Genomic DNA, 17,349 nt, shown 5'->3' on the forward strand with positions numbered 1-17,349 from the left:
GAAGCCTTTTGATGATAATAGAAGAAGATGCCTTTTCGATAATCAAAAGAAGAAGAAGCCTTTTGACAATAAAAGAAGAAGAAGTCTTTTTCCTATAGAAGAAATAGATACAAGAAAAGAATACCTTTACGATTATATATATATATATATATATATATATAATATATATATATATATATATATATATATATATATATATATATATATATATATATATATACACACACAAAATTACACTTACTACCGTGCGTTCATTTCGATCTTCAGCCGAGAGATCGGGAGAAGCGTTGCTACACCCCTTGGGGATGCATATAAAAATGTTATTTACCATGGCTACAGATATCTTTATCTCAGGGGGATAGGTTCTTTGTTCGAGAATTCCAAATAAAAAAGCGTTTTATAGCCAAGAGGATATAGTAAAATGCGGATCTATATTCTGATAACAATACAAAATACAGAGAAAAAATGTATATATATATATATATATATATATATACCTTTGTGACAGGTTTTTTCTTGTTCCAAACATACATTTGTTCTTGTAGCCTTCTTTAACATTTCAGGTTGCAAAAATACTATATTAAATAAGTCTGGAATTACATAGGAAACTGAAAATTTCACTTGGGTCCCTGATACATGACTGAACTTGACCATGAATACACAGAAATTGGTATAGAAAATGGAGGAGATTTGAACATAAAATTCCATCATTTTCCTATCTTAATCCTAAAACATCTAAAATTGGGGGGGCTGAATAGATGTATCTGGCAACTGTCAGAACTAATATTATTCAAAATTACTGTACGTCTGTTATCATATTGGTGATTTGTAAACAGTGGGTTTTTTTGGTAGGGTGCCTGACTATCCAGTGGGATATCCACTTCTTCCATTCTATAGTGATTTCAGGATGGGATTTTCTATCATTATCCCTGCATGTGTTTTTCTGTGGCTCTCACCATCTCTAAATCACAATTAAATTTGTTTTTAAGTCTACTTTATGCACAGCATGGTAATTTGGACTGGACCTACAGTTTACACTTTGTGCCTCCATTGAGTATTGAACCTGGGACCCCTTGGTTACAAAGTCACAATGCACAATGATTTTGTAAATGACTAATTAACATTTTCTTTGCATTAGTTCTAATTTGATATTTTCCTTGTATTGCAGATAAATATCTCTGCGAAGTTCTTTCATGACATTTGCAATCTTAGTAGTTCGAATACGGAAGATGGGTAAGGAATGCAACTGTCCACCAGAAGCTTGTTGCCATAGACAACAGGAGAAGGTTAATATTGGATTATCTATTGACGGCAAACAGTAAGTGTTAATTCTGCATTTATATGATGTGTAACATTAAATATATTGTAAGATTGCCACTGGGAAACATTAGGATTTCTGTTTACTATTTCTACAAAGATCTTTAAATAACCTATATAGATCTGTATGAAATCCCTAGCTTTAACCTTTGCATCATGTTCTCATCAGATGAATCGGAACCAGCAATAGTTACAATGTAAGTAGGATAGCAATCAACCTTGCACTGTCCTGAAAATCCTGGAACAATGAAAAAGTCAGGAAACTTCATAAAAGTTTTGGAAAATGTGGAAAGGTTGGGAAATATTAAATATGTTGAGAATTCTTAGAATTGTATAGTGTGAAAAATTGCAAATCCAATTGAAAAATTTACTAAACAAAATTCTATAATAATAATAATTCAGGCGCAAGACCTTTTATTTTGTCAGGTGCAAGCTTCTTTTTTCAAATACGGTCTAAGAATGCCATGAATCCAAACGGTGCAAAAATTTATAAAGGCATGTTTATTATTCTGATCTAATGATACACATGATACAGAAAACACAAACATTAAAAAAAAATATTGTACTTGTTATTAAAAAAAACTAATGGGAATTTCTATGCAACCTCAAAATATTAAATATATATACTTTTTAGAACTGAAATTGAAAATTTCCAGGCACATTATATTTTTATACCCCTGCCCATGTTCAGTATACTGTGCTTGTGTGATGGACATAATAAAGTTGTTGCTGCTACATAGACAATTCCCAAAAGAATCCAATAATTGCTGATATAATGCCCTGGGTTTTACCCATAGGAACCAAGGCATATGTTGCACCATTATTGTACAGCTGGGGGTGGAGCACAACTCACAATAATATAAAATTTAGACATTTGTAAAGATTTTGATTTAGATTACTTGAAGAGCAGAAGATTTATAGTACCTAGTAGATGTAGCAAGGAATATGATGGTGCCAGATGAATTTTAAAACTTTGAAATGTAAATATGCACTTTCAGGCAAAAAAATCAATTTAAATAACTATTTCTTTTAATTTCCTTTGATATTCTTTTGTATATTTTTTTCTTGCCAAACATACTTTGTAAGATGCACAAGGACTTGTTGCCATAAAATGTTACTACCAATTAATTATTAGATATTGTAATTTTTAGTCTTTAGTTGTATTCCAATCTTAGGGCATCTTAAGATAAAATGTTTTTATTATTCTAACTATGTTTCTTTTTAGTTCAAGGTTGCAGTAATAATGTACAGAGTGTACAGTGAATGGCCATGTAAGGGTATGTGTATATTTGTAGTGTCAGGTTGATAAAGTTCTGGAAATGAAACATCCCTACTTCAAAAATAAGATTTATTGTATAATTTTGTCTTGTGTGATAATATATTGGAGTAATTTTAAACAATAAAGCTGAACACTTTAGGTATTGTAAGCCATTAAAAGAAAACTATTATTCTGCTGTTGTATATCAAAAAACTAAAATACACTGCTGAAAAAAGTTTGGAATATTGTTATATTAGGCAATAGGTGATAGGCAAGATCTTGGAATTCAACAACACATGGAATCTGCTGGACGTTCTCGTTCTTTTGCCGACATATGCCACCCTGGCTATCGCCCATTCGCCATCGCCTTGTAATCAAGGGGTTCTGGATTTGATTCCTGGTGGAGGCACATAGCTAGGGTTACCAGATGTCCAGTTTTTCCCGGACATGTCCTACATTTTAGCCTTATGTCCGGCATCCGGGAGGAATTTGAAAAATATCATAAATGCCCTACATTTTGAGCTTCACAATATTAATTAGCAAAGTAGGTAACAGAAAAAAATCATACAAGTTACAAGTCTATGGACTGTGCTTCCAAACTCAGTGGTGAAATTTTATTTTGATTCAGTCATTGCCCAAAAAGAAAAAAGCTTGTCCTGCTATTAAACATACGGAAAAACAGAGGCACTTAATAAACAAAGTTTTGGGACCACTTTCTGATAATATCACTGTTCAATGCCTGAGCAGAATTTCTTGTCTTAGGGTTTATACAGATGGAACAAGATGTTGCCCATTCTTATTCAATATAATTTGATTGTAAAGCAGGGGTATAGAGAACAAAGTTATTCAGGTGTCTGCCAGTCAAGAAAGTCATGGAAGTCAAGAAAAAGTAAAGAAATCAACAAGTAGGTCAAGTCAATAAAAAGGCAATAAATTATTCTTGTGGTCAAGAATTTTTGCTATCATAATGACCGATTGGTTGATTTAGTTTATTTTATTTCACTTTTTCCTGTCCCTTTAGTTAATTGCGAAAATGATAAAGAATGGCGGTAAGGTAAGATGGATGAAGGGACAGTCACAAACATATAGGGACAACCTACACAAGCCCCACATAAGTTTATAGGTACTGGCTTGAGTCCAGACGCCAAAGCCTCGCTCGTCTGCCAAACAGTTCAGGATGCATTAATAGGAGAAAGCAGATCTAATTCTCTTCTTAAATTCAGCTTCAGTTTTCATCTTTACTGGCCCTTTGGTAGGGGTTTTCATTAAATAAATATTTATTTTCTTAATTACTAATTTCCAACTTTACCTAAGTGGGGGTCGAATAAATAAACGTTAAGAAAGACTGAAAAAAGTCAAGAATTCTGGATGTGTTCTTTTGGTGGACACCCTGTTATTGAACTAAAGACTACCCAAGATGAAACTTCTCGAACCATTTTAAATTACGGTAATTGCTGAATATTTGTTTGCCATTACAGGTCATAATTCAAATGTTCAGAGTACTTTTATTACCATCAGCACAACAGACTCACGAGAGAAATTATTTTTTCATAAAGTCTGTAAAATGTTTGTTTGGTACTGGTCCCTATAATTTCAAAGAGTTTGACTGTCCAATGTAACATAAATATAGTTTGACTAACCTGAAATTTTGATAAAAATTGTCTCCTCTGAGAAGTATCATTAAAATCATGTAGTAAGAGGTGCATTGATTAGTATGATTGCAAGTTTTGAAATTTTGCATTTAAACATTCATAAAGAATTCATTTTTTTAAAACTGAAAAGTGTCATTTTTCAAGGTGAAAAAGTGGAGAATAGAAGCTCTGAAGATGAATTTATCTGTATATTACAACTTTTTATACAGGGTGATTCGAAAGTTCTTTAACGCCCCTTATAAAATATAAAGGAGTTAGGCTAGTTACAAATGGCCAGGTTAGAAACAGGTTAGGCCTACGGGGAACCATATTGATGTGTTCCAAGCAGACGATCGCCATATTGAGTTCAACTCAAAATTTTTAAATGGGAAGGGGTGATGTGAATATCAAATTAAGCTAGAATTTCACGAGAAATGCAATGGTGAAAGATTTTCGACTTACGAGGTTTGGCTAGAAAAAAACCAGATTGATGTTGCTATTGGCAAACAACGAATGCACGAAGGTTGAGCAATGCATGATTCTATACTACCATACCCTGTCTACAGAATGACTAATTGCCCTGGGTGCAGGCCTCTCAGTTTCGCTGTGGCACTTGGACAAAGCGGAACGTGTGTCTGTGCTCCATCAGAAAAATGCTGAGTATTAAAATGGAACAGCGTGTCAATGTGAAGTTCCTTTACAAACTGGGGAAATCTGCAACAGAAGCGTACGGCATGTTAAAATCTGTGTACGGGGATGAGTGTTTATCACGCACACAAGTGTTTGAGTGGTTTAAATGGTTTAAAGAAGGACAGGAAATGATCCAAGACAACCCACGTTCAGGACGACCATGCATGTCGAAAACGGAAACAAACATTCAAAAAGTGAGTGATGTGATTCGAAAAGATTGTCGATTGACCATTAGAGCAGTTGCTGAAATCACAGGAATAGACAAAGAAAGTGTTCGACAAATTTTACACGAGAATTTGAACATGAGTAAGTGTGTTCAAAACTCGTGCCAAGGAACCTGACATTGGAACAGAAGGAAGCTCGAGTGAACATTTGTACGGACACTTTGAAGAACATTGAAACAGACCCTACATTCTTAGAGAGAGTGATAACCTGTGATGAATCGTGGCATTTCACGTACGACCCCTGCTACAAAGCGCCAATCAATTCATTGGAAGACCCCGAGTTCGCCACGTCACAAGAAAGCTCGCATGAGCAAGTCCAAATTCAAAGCCATGATGATTGTCTTTTTCGACATTCGAGGCATTGTGTACGTTCATTGGGTACCCGAGGGTCAAACTGTAAACCAACATCATTACATTAATGTGCTGAAAACCCTTCGTGAGCGAGTAAGAAGACGACGACCTGATTTGTGGCAACGGAAGTCATGGATTCTGCACCATGACAATGCTCCTGTCCATACGGCCCTGTCAGTGAAGACATTTTTGGCTAAATATGGCATCCCAGTGTTAGAACATCCGCCATATTCGCCGGACCTTGCTCCCTGTGACTTCTTTTTATTCCCCAGAGTGAAGTCCGCCCTAAAAGGAACCAGATTTGAGACAGTAGAAGCTGTGCAAAGAAAAGCGACGGATGTAATGAACATGATCTCCGAAAATGACTGGCAACACTGCTTCCAGCAATGGAAAATTCGTATGGAGCGGTGTACAGATCGTGCAGGGGAGTACTTTGAAGGAGATAAAGTTCCTGTTGTACAAAATGCCGAATAAAAGATTTCATAGCATCAGTCCTGTTTTTTTCTAGCCAAACCTCGTATCTTTAACCAGTAAAATGTTATGCCTGCATGATTGTAACAAATGTCTCATTTGTAGGATTTTTTGGTGAAGTGAAGGTCTTCAGCCCCTTAACGCTCCTCCTGGCTGTGTTTCTGTTTCTGTAGGTAACTGTGCATTGTTCTTTACAGATCCTTCCCGGTAGCTGAATATGAATCTTTCATTGGTACGCTGCAAAACCAAGTCGAATTCTATAAGGTGAGTTTATAACCTTCCATACAGCCTCTGCTTTATTCGAAGTGCATATGTGGCCTCCCTGATGGTATAGTAGCCAATTCTGACACCTTGAAATTAGAAGCCTCCTGGTTTAGTTTATGACTGGGCACAGTGCAAATTGATTGGTACATTGAACCAAGGGGCTATGTGTAGAAGTCCAGAGTTCTACATACAAACATTGTAGCCAATTTTTTTAGCACTAATATCCAAATGTCCTCTTTATGAACAGATAGGCTAATTAAAACTGGACCTACAGTTTAAAATGGGATCTCCCTTCCAAGAATCAAGCATTATCACTATGTTATCCTGAAGGTCCTAATTTCCAACTTGACACATCAACTAAGTGAAAGAATAATTGATATTTGTAACTCAACGATGGTTTCAATTTTGTAAAACTAAAAGTTTATACTTGCTATTTTAGCATGTATTCTGATTTCTCTTGCATTCCATAAGTAGCTTCTAATTCAACTACCAAATTTATGTGTGTATAATGCTCATGCTAAATGATGCGCACCCTAGTTTTTGCTGGGGAAAAACAACAAACAATTATTTCACCAGTACAATTCAGGTTCAAGAAATGGCTTTCTTAGATGCAGGTCGTAAAGCTGTTGCTATGCTGATCAAGATGAGAATATCGTCTTGTGTATATGATAAGTCACCACCTTCCCCTCTTGCTCCACTGCGTTCAGCTTCCCAAAATTTTCACTTCTGTAAACATCTTGTTCATTCTGTAGCAGAAGCGAGATCAAAATTATGTTAGGATTTGCAACCCTCAGGAAGTTATTTTCTGTTATTTCTCGCCCAACAAATACAACTGATACACATCCTGTGTGATGGGAGGTGCATACTCAAATTCTGCCAAAAAGGCGCCATTTGTCTCGGTGTCGCAAATCGTTCCATTTCAAAATGAAATATCGTGGGAAATGGCCTTTTCACTTCCATAGTGTTTTTTTCTTTAATTATTATTATTATTAATCCAACCTGGTAATTTGTATTTGTGCCTGTTGATATATATGTGTTATACACAGTGACAAAGAGAAAACATGCATAGTTTTGATTTTGGGCTATCCTAAGTATTCTGTGTGTAATATGCACCACAGTTTTTAAGGGGCAAAAATTTTATAAAGTGCACATTACACATGAGTAAATACGGTAACATTCATCTGAAATGAACTCTCATTTGTTGCTAATATTCTATTAACAATACAAACATTCTTTGTGTTACAACCACAATGCATAAAAATGAAAGTTGTTCAAATTTTGTTTTAAACATCATATTTCACTTGTAATCAATTGTAAACAATTTTCACTTTCTCAGAAAGAACACGAAAGTCTGAGATCTGAGTTGGTGAACGTCATCTCCGAAAACCATGAACTTTCCAAACAAATGAGAGAGGCACTCGGAACCAAACTTAGTCGTGAGAGTCTACTGTCACCGCAGCATCGGAAGGAAGCTGATATGGTTTTAAATCTTCAGCGCCAACTTGCTCTTAAATCTCAGGTATGCTTTGGTTTCCTATCGTAAACATGAGAAACTAATGATATGTAATGGTGGGATATTCTGAATGCTACGAGCTTTGCTTCTATCTGTTAACTTGTATTGGGAAAATTTTAAAACCTGTCGATACTAGTGTGGATGAAATTTTTTGACACTCGGTTTTCGCCAAAACTGACTTCTTCGAAACTAAAAAAAATCATATCTAAAACCAAAATCAAAATTCGATTTTGAAAACCATTTCTCATGTAGGGAATTTTTTGGTACTTGCCCAGCCAGCAGGTTAGTGGGTCCTTTGTTGTATTGAAACTTGAGGAGGTGATAAAGTGGAGGGGTGAAATCCATGGTTCCTAGATTTTTGTCGACTTAATTGCTTTAAAGTAGGGATGAGACCGATTAATTGGTACTCTATCGGTATCGGCCGATATAGGCATATCGGTTTATCGGTAAAATTACCGATTATTTTACCGATCTGATAGTTTAGTGCAAAATTCTACCTTTTTTGTTGTAATTTTTATGGATAATCTCCATGCCGTACTTTTTTAAAAATTAAATGTCTAAATATGAAATTTCTCTTGCACTGCAGTCATTTTGAAACACACATTTTTTAAGGAGGTCAATGAACCTTTCAGGTTCTTCCAGGACCATTTCTAATTTTATATCGGATCGGTAGAATATCGGTTATCGGTATCTGTAAATTTTATATCGGTACTTTATCGGTATCGGCCAAAATTTCGTATCGTCCCATCTCTACTTTAAAGTAAGTCTTGAAGCTTTCCTGGCGACGAATTATGAATAAATTCTCTTGGGCTACCGACCAGGTCTATTCTGGAAAAGTTTCCAAATTTCCGAGAGATAACATCACTCTTATCGACTTGTACCCTGAAAATGAGAGTGACGTTAGCTCTCGAAAGCTCAGAAACTTTTCCAGAATTGACCTGGCCAATAGCCCGAGAAAATTTATTCATCTTGATTGCTTTAGTAAGCATCTTTAAAACAGGACTTTCTATTTTTACCTCAAGTTTCGAACCAGCTTCTATTTTTATGTCAAAGGATGCATGCTCTGCAGGACTAATTGTTGGATATAATAATTAGGGAAACAGTGTTAGAAATATAGTGGTCTCATTTTCAGCTGGCAGCTGGGAGACAATGGATCAGCCATCAGTTGAATTCTCTTCAACTGACATCGGGCATTTTCATGTCACAAGGCACTGAAAGTTGCTGATGGGACAAAACAAATGAGCGTCGGATACACAGCATGTTGCCAAACGTACTGTAAAATAGATTATACATTTTCCCACATTACACAATGATGGTCCCAATATAGCAAAAGTCATAACATTTTCCTCGATTTTACATTTTCCTGCACGGAATCGAGGTTCCACTATATTATTATACCAATCTTTGTATCATTCTTTGTCGTAGCTTAAAATATCGTAACTTCCTGCATGAGTACAGGTGCTGTAGTGTGCAGGTGTTATCCAGAAAGTAAGTTCAGATGAGAGACAATATATTTACAAATTTTTTTTAATGCCATTTTACCATACTTTTCGGCATAGTTACCGCCATTGCTGAGGCACTTGGCATACCAGTTTTTGTATCTCTTTATCGTAGAAAGATGAAACCTGCGATGCAAACCATGTGGTAACAGCTTCTTAACCTTGTTATTGTTGAACTGCAAGCCAGTAAGGAAGATTTTCAGATGCAAGAACACATAGAAATAACACATATGTCTTATACCCTGTGACTGTGTGGCTCAAGAAGTTGACATCTTGCCCACTGTATCGTGTCAGAAAGGCCAAGGCACTGGCATACCTTTTTACACTGTGTTCTTATGTAAGCATCTTCAGCACCCAGCATGCACACAATTTCATGAACAAATGACCTTGAAATTTGTCGAAAATGCAGGGCAAGTGACAATGGTAAATCATCAGCTCTATCAAATTTTCTCATCAACTACATGTACCAAATCACTACAGACAATCAGCCACTTCGCAGATCCTCATGCACATTTCTGCATCCTTTATTGAAGAGTCACAACCACCTCTGTACCATTGAATCATTCATGTTTGCCGTGGTAGTCTATTCGGTAGGGCATCTGACTGCCACATGGGAGATCTGGGTTCAATTCCCAAGGTGGCTGATCTAAGGTTGGAAGTTTTCCAGCCTTATCCCTGCATAAAGTGGCTCCAAGGCTCACCCAGCCTCAAATCAATGGGTATCTGGAGTCAGCTTGGGCAGGTAAGGGTGGCCAGAATGTGATGCTGATCACATCACCTCCAAAATGGCCAAGCTTGAGAATGTGGGGGGCCCTACCCTCACTTCCCTAAATGTGGTAAATCATCAGCTCTATCAATCCTAAATGTGGCTTCATGGAAGGGTGCTATTTGTGTGGGGAGCTTTACCTTACGTAAAATTATGCATTTCACACATGTAATTCCTTTTCATTCACAGTAATTTATGTTAATTATTATTGGAACCAAGCTGGTTTTGTTGATAGGGTGTCATGCAGGAGACCCAGGTTCGATTTCCAGGCTAGATGATCTAAGGTCGAAATTTTTCTAGCCTTGTCCCTGCATAAAGTGGCACTGGGGTTCACCTAGCCTCAAATAAAAGGGTACCTGGGTGGCAAAGGTAATCAGAGCATGATGCTGATCACATCACCTTAAAAAAATATATAAAAAAAGCGAGATTGAGAATGTGTGGGGCTCTACACCCTCCATGGTATGATGCTGTATGCACAGGTAACTTTACCTTTACCTTAGTTATTATAAAAGCATTGCAGGAACATTATAGTTTCAGATTGAAGAAGTAATATTGAGGAGGCAGCACTACTATGGGGAAAATGTGCCTAGTTTGACCCCCTGGAAAACCTGCTTGCTACATTTGAGTTCATCTTCCTAGCATTGAACAAGTTGATTACTGATCACATTACATCTGCAAGGGCTTCTTGATTCTTTTAAAACTTATAACACTCAGCACAATGCATAGACGCTTCTTGGCATCCGTGAATGTAATTGTGACTGCAATATTTGCTAACTGAACTTACTTTCTAGATAACCCTCGTATTTGACATACTTGTGAGTTTTGTTTTTTGCCTTTTTTCATGAACTTTATGTGTCACCCCTTTTCCTAAAATTTCTCTTTTAATTTATGTAACAGGAAAACAAGCTAGTTGTTCAGATGTGGCAGATGGCATTGAAGCAAATTGATAGTTTTGAGGAAGCCATGAGGGTTCAGCATGAGAATCAAAGCTCTGAAATAGTGCACAAACAAATGGAGGAGGTGAGCATTGGATTGAAAATGATATGAGTATTGTGAAGTCATGTGGTCGTTGTTAGGGCTGAGCCTATACCGATGGATCAGTATTGGTCGATACCAGTATTGGAAAGTATAGTTAAGAATTTATTTATCGATACCAACCAATACTTTTCCCACCTTTTTAGTCTGTCATGGGTTACACTAAAACACTTTTGCTGAGCCTTATTAGCCTGGATATTCTAACTTTCTCATTATTTTGCTCCAATTTTGTGTGAAAAACTAGATTTTGTGATTGCCTAACATGTGTTTTAATATTCTGATGTTATTCTTGCAAAAGTTCAAGCAAAATACTTGGTAAATTGACACCTATAATTGGAGTAGAATTCTTACATACTAATATTGATCAATATTTTGAACAACTTTTAATTGTTAGAATTTTCAAGCATCTGAATCTGTAATATTATCTGCTTTAGTGTGGATATCTGTTCAAAGTGTTATTGACTCAGCCATAGTTATAACTTTAAGGTCCATTATGGTTGATAGTTATAGTGTTATAGTTAGGGGTCGGAAGTTGAAATCAGTCCATTTCTCTTCAGTTAGAACAAGAAACATTATTTTTACTTTGCATTTTTCAACTTTTAGGTCATTTTGGCATTTTTATTGCATTTTTGTTCAATTTTGAGGTAAATTTTCCTCTTCCCCTGTTGTTGTGTGAAAATACCATCAATTTTATGTAACCTTGATTGACCCTCCCCCCCCCCTCCCCCTTCTTCAGTTCGGTAGTTTAAACCAGCAGGCAATTGGTTTTATCGAAGTATTCAACCATTCTCTTTTGTAATTATGCAAAAATCAAGCTTTGATTTTAAGAGCGAAAATTTTTAGGTCATTTTTTTGTTATTTAAGGTCATTCTATTGGTCATCAACTTCCGAGCACTAGTTATAGTGTTTATGTTTTTACCACATTTCAAATATGAGGAAAAAAGAATACAAAGCCTGTAAATTCCAGTAGGTATTTATGTATTAGGTAAATAAACTGACTTATATGAAAGGATACGTAGTCTCCCAACTAGTTCAGGCATGTATCCCAGCACTTCACAAGGTTCATGATGCCTGTCTCAAAATTTGGGATGCTCTTGTCAAAGTCAAACCCTTACTTTGAGTTACGCATCCTCATCCAAGTGAAACCAGAGACCTCAGAGATGTTTTAGAGGACCAAAGAGATGGCACTCGCTTGGAGTGAGGCATGATATCAAGAATGGAACTTATTGCAATGATGGAATTGTGCAGCTTGAAGTAAGGGCTGGTTTTGAAAACAGGAACCCAATTTCTATGAGACTGTTATCGTAAGCCTTGTGAAGGGACTCCCCATGTCTGTAGTAGTAATGTTGTCACCTTGTAATTAAGGGGTCCCATCGTTCGAGACCTGGTGGAAGTACATAGTGGTTCGAATTCCACTTTAAACTGTAGGTCCAGTCCCAATTAGCCTATCTGTGCATAAAAGTGGATTTAAAACAAAACTCAAACATATGAACCTTGTGAAGTACTGGATACATGCCTGAACCAGAAGGGAGACTGTTTCGAGAAGTAGCGTGTGAATTATCCTTTAACGTGGGCAAGTTTGTATTCACCTAATAAATACCTAATGGAATTTTTCCGATTATTCCTTGTACTGGGATTTTTCATTATCTGATTTTTTGTGAGGAAGTTTTTGCAGATGAAAGCCCAGAGCTGTAGCCTCCCCTTAAATTTTGGCCAGTAGATTACTGATTAATCTGCCCTGTTCCTAATTGTTTTGTCAACCTCTGTGGTGAAGTGGTTATCACAGCGTGCTAAGGTGCTAGGAGTCCCAGATCTGAATCCTGACTGAGCATGGGTATTCTTTTTGAGTGTCCCTTCATCATATCACTAGATGCACATATTTTTGGTAAATAAAAAAGCAAAATTTTGGTACAAAAATAGTCAATTTTGGGTTCAAAAGTGGTAAATAAAATAATATTTCGGTGTTATAGCGGTGAAAAATCTGGTCAAAAGTGGAATATAAAAATGACATTGTCGTTTTAAAATTGTGAATCCTAAATTTGATTTAGAAACTGCACCTATTACTCAAAGTAAACATATCCCTTCTAATAGCACATTTATGTAGTTACCAGAGTATTAAGTTTATTCTTGTATAAAGGGGTTCCATTTTTGCTTCTCAAATATTTACAGCACAGTTAATCAATTTTCCGTGAATTGCATAACTCACAGGATAATTCAAACTCTGAAAGTTTCACTTTGGTAAATTAACTCTAAATTTCGTGTTGAAGAGTCTATTTTGCATTTTGCAGTTCATTTTGCATCATTTCATGACAAAACAGGGTAGGAAAATGCACCTCACACCTTTCAGAAACATGAAATATGAACATTACAGCATGTTATTTCACATTTCGTGTTTTCATCATAAACGAAATATGCATGCCCAGGGCTCGAAAAATTCTGGTCGCCATGGCAACTAAAAATTTCATCTTGGCGACTGTGATCTTTTGCTGTAATATTGCCATTTTTTTTTAGTTTCAATGTACGAAACTTCGAAGATTCTAAGTTCAAATTGCAGTACAGCGTAAGCTAGCAAGTGATTTTTTTTTTTTATCAACGTTGTGAACATTCCATAGAATCAGTAACAATTTCTTACACTTCATCCCCAACCCCCCACTTCCCGCTTTCTCACATGATTTAGCGATGTTTTGAATAGGATTATGCTCAGATTCTTATATATTAATTGATTTGCTTTATTTTACTTCGCTTTTTGTGCCACTTTTGGATAATTTGCGAAGATGGTAATGAATGATGATATGATGAAATTGATGAACAAAAACTCAGAAACACTCAAGCCCAGTCCAGGATTCGAAACCGGGACCCCTAGTGTCGTAGCGCGATGTGCTTACCACTCCGCCACAGGGGCTGGCTCAGCTTCTTATAGTATCCACAATTGCTAGTGGGTGGTTTCCTGGCGCCTGATTTTCAGAGCTGGCACCTAGCTCTGAAGAAGATTTTTCGAGCACTGTGCATGCCTCTACATATCACTCATCCTAATCATCTTAAATTGCCAAAAGTGGCAGTGATGCTAAATAACAAAAATCAAATCAAATCCTAATTGTTTTATTGTTATTACAGGTAAAACTGGATTATTCTAAAGCCATCACCTTGCTACAAGAGAAACTAGAAACTTTGAAGACCCAGCTGAAGCAGGAGAGGCAAAAGCGAGAAGATGCCGAGGAGAAACTCAAAGCGACACAAGTGTCTTCCCATAAAGCAGAACTTGATATCGAGGATAAGAATAAGGAAATCGAAAACTTGTTCGAAGAGAAGAAGAATTTACTTGTTGAAATCGAAAGGCTCAAGAGGGAAATACAAGTGCTTGAAGAAGACAACAAGGCATGTAAAAACGAATTGAAACTAATGGAATCATCGAGGAATGACTTGGATCAAGCTCTATCTGAGTGCCATAGGAAGATTGAGGAGCTTCTGAAAAGAGACGAGGATGCTAGGGACCACGTGCGGGAGTCCCTTAAGGTGATCGAAGTAGCTATTATGGAGAAGGATCATGCTTTGATACGAGAGCAGGAAGTACGAGGTAAATAAAGTTCATTAATTTGATTTACTGCTTGATAGGGGCTGACAAATAGTACATTTTTGCCAATACCAATGCAGTAAAATTAAACAATACCGAACAATGAAATTCTACCAATTTGATATAAAGGGTGAAGATTCTGTCTTTAATCTACCTCTCTGCTTAATGTAAGGAAAATTAAACTGCATATACAGGGTGTCATTTTAATGACGCCCACGGACCTCACAAATGTATAGAGGGCTTCAAAACAAACCTTTCTCAGTAACATTTTCCTCGTTGGTGTGTTGTTTCGGTGCTGCAGTCGTTCAAAAAAGCCCATTTTGCTGCCTGTATGCTGGCAACCACACACAACATTTGATTGCATTTGTGATGTCATTTCCTGTCATGAAGCGATGCTTTCCAGGGTTGCCAGGAACACACATATTCTGTGAAGAATTACATAGCTACAAACAGCCACATTATGTACTGTAAAAAAGCGAGAAAACATGTTCCGTAACCCAACAGGAAGCGGTAGAAAATGGTAGAAAAAGAAGGAATTCAAATGGAAGTGGTCATATCAAATTTTGTCTCAGCGTACATCTCAAATATTTGCAAATCTTGTTGCCAAGTTAGCATTTACAGTTTAGTCTATCCACTTCTTCCTGATACTCGTCTGTGACACTGAACAGTTGACAAAATAGAAATGAAAGAACTCAAAATTCCAAAGGTAAGTAACATGTAATGTAATGTATATTCAGGGCATTATGTGGCAAGGGACAAAAATGGTTGAAAATACAGGGATATAAGTAGAAGTAAAACAAGCTCTCTGATGATTGTGTTTATCTACGTACCGGATACACATGCAATAGTTTGCATTTGTGAATATAGCAGTATATTCCCTGCTGATTCATGATTGGGTTGTTGCTGTGGTTCTACGTGTTTTAGCCATAATGTAACAACTTGAACCTCGGATACTTTTGTTATCGGCACAAAAATACCACAACGCATGTGTCAGGACAAATGGATATACAAACCTGTAGATTAGATATCAACCTTGCAACGAGATTTGCAAATATTTGACATATAGTTGGGCGTAAACAGCCAAATGTAAACTGTAAGTCCAATAAAATTTGTTGTTGATGATGATTATATTTGATATGTAGGCTAAAGGACAAAATTCGGTATTGGCACTTCATTTTGAATTCGTTGTTTTTCTACCATTTTTTGTATTGTTAGTTCACTTTCCCCTTTCCCTGGAATTACTGCTGGTCTTCTGGCTTGTAGACCATGTTTCCCTAGATGTTCGGTCTACTGGACGCGTTCCTATCTATGTTTTACAGCTCATAATGTAGTTGGTAGTCTGTAATTTTTTCAGATAATTTGGGTGTTTCTTGCAACACTGCCGTGCACTGTTTTGCTGCAGGAAATAATGTCAGAGTTGCGATCAAATGTTGCGTGTGGTTGCCAGCATTCAGGTGGCAAAATGGGCTTTTTTGACCTTTTTTCTTTGGGGGGGGGAGAGAGGCCCCCATTTTTTCCTCGAAATTTTGGAATTTTGAGAGTTAGCCCCCTCCCCCCACCACATATATGCCAAATTTGCATAAATTTTATATAGTCTGAAAATCTTGTTCATTCCGCATACAACGGTATATCACTCATCTCTCTAGGGCAATTAGCCTCCGATCTACACTCATTTAATTGAAACTCTGCATTTTGCTCAAAATCGGCTCGGGACCAAAGGGGTTACATGTGAAAATGGCCTTGGGACTCAAAAGGTTAAAGAGGAACGTGCCTTTACCAGGTATGGAATGTGGAATCCCTTGCATGGTTGTAAGAATATGCCACTGCTACATATTACATCTTTTCGTTCACTTTGTTCTATAGTGGTGGCCGCAGTGGCATGCAGAATACGAATTTTTTGTGCAAAATTTCAATTTTCTTCTTCTTTTGGTAACGTTCATTATTGTGAGGTAAAATGTATAAATTTCAGCTCCGTCAAGAGTCCTGCCACCCTGAAAATAAAAAGAAAACCAATTTCATCTGTCTATGACATCTCATCATCTCTCTTGCTATGATTTTTTTTACGTCACATCAAGTTTGAAAAGCTCACATGTGAAAAGTTCACGTCTGGAGAGGATAACACGTGGGAGAGACTCCTGTCTGCTAAAGAACTATACAGTTTTTCTATGTGCTGTAGACAAATTTCATTCACCCTTTCTTGTTTCCAGAGGAAGTAGCCAGACTTCAGAATGCCTTGGTGGATCTTATTGATGAAGCAGGCCTACGAGTGAAACATGAAGTGGATCGTATTAAAGAAGACTATCAGAAAGAAGTGCATGAACTCACTTCCAATCTGAAAACAATGGAAAAGGTTAGAATTTATTTATAGTGCTATGTTAACTATCAAAACTTTAAACCTGTTGTTTTTCATTAGGGCTGAGCCGACATCACTTTGAACCGATAGTCTTACTAATTCCCACCGACACCAATACCAATGATTGAAAATTGTAATAATTAAAATTTGTTTAAAGTGTTGATGAATATTAGTGAGTGAGTATTCCGTTCCAATTATAAGCATAAATTTACCGGAGTTTTGTTGTAAAATATTAAAAATTATGCCTGAATATAAAATATACATGTCATAATTAGACATAAGAGAGTTACTAATTTCTTCCACAAAACTTATTTGTAGAGGTTTTATTAATTTTGGTGGCCTCTGCCACTCTCCGCTTAGGAACTTGTTGCATTACTGCTAAGCTGGCTTTCAGTTCGTCATTTAC

General features: G+C 36.7%; 1 protein-coding gene across 6 annotated transcripts in view; it reads left to right on the forward strand.

Annotated features, from left to right (window-relative positions):
* Positions 1-17,349, forward strand: part of LOC145994238 (sodium channel and clathrin linker 1-like) — a 64,758-nt gene that overhangs the window by 11,239 nt on the left and 36,170 nt on the right. For 5 of the 6 annotated variants that reach the window (XR_014442323.1, XM_083130335.1, XM_083130339.1 and 2 more), the window contains exons 2-7: positions 1,169-1,318; positions 6,140-6,206; positions 7,543-7,725; positions 10,882-11,004; positions 14,134-14,593; positions 16,798-16,940. Coding sequence is in view for 5 of the 6 variants with exons in the window: in XM_083130335.1 (XP_082986461.1) it covers positions 1,194-1,318; positions 6,140-6,206; positions 7,543-7,725; positions 10,882-11,004; positions 14,134-14,593; positions 16,798-16,940 (1,101 nt within the window). In the remaining variant the exon portion in view is untranslated. Of the gene's footprint in view, positions 1-1,168; positions 1,319-2,542; positions 2,595-6,139; positions 6,207-7,542; positions 7,726-10,881; positions 11,005-14,133; positions 14,594-16,797; positions 16,941-17,349 lie in introns of all 6 variants that reach the window. The other variant, XM_083130340.1, reaches the window with a different exon arrangement.

The sequence above is a fragment of the Lepisma saccharinum genome, chromosome 10, assembly GCF_977018435.1.
Source record: "Lepisma saccharinum chromosome 10, izLepSacc3.1, whole genome shotgun sequence".
NCBI lineage: Eukaryota > Metazoa > Arthropoda > Insecta > Zygentoma > Lepismatidae > Lepisma > Lepisma saccharinum.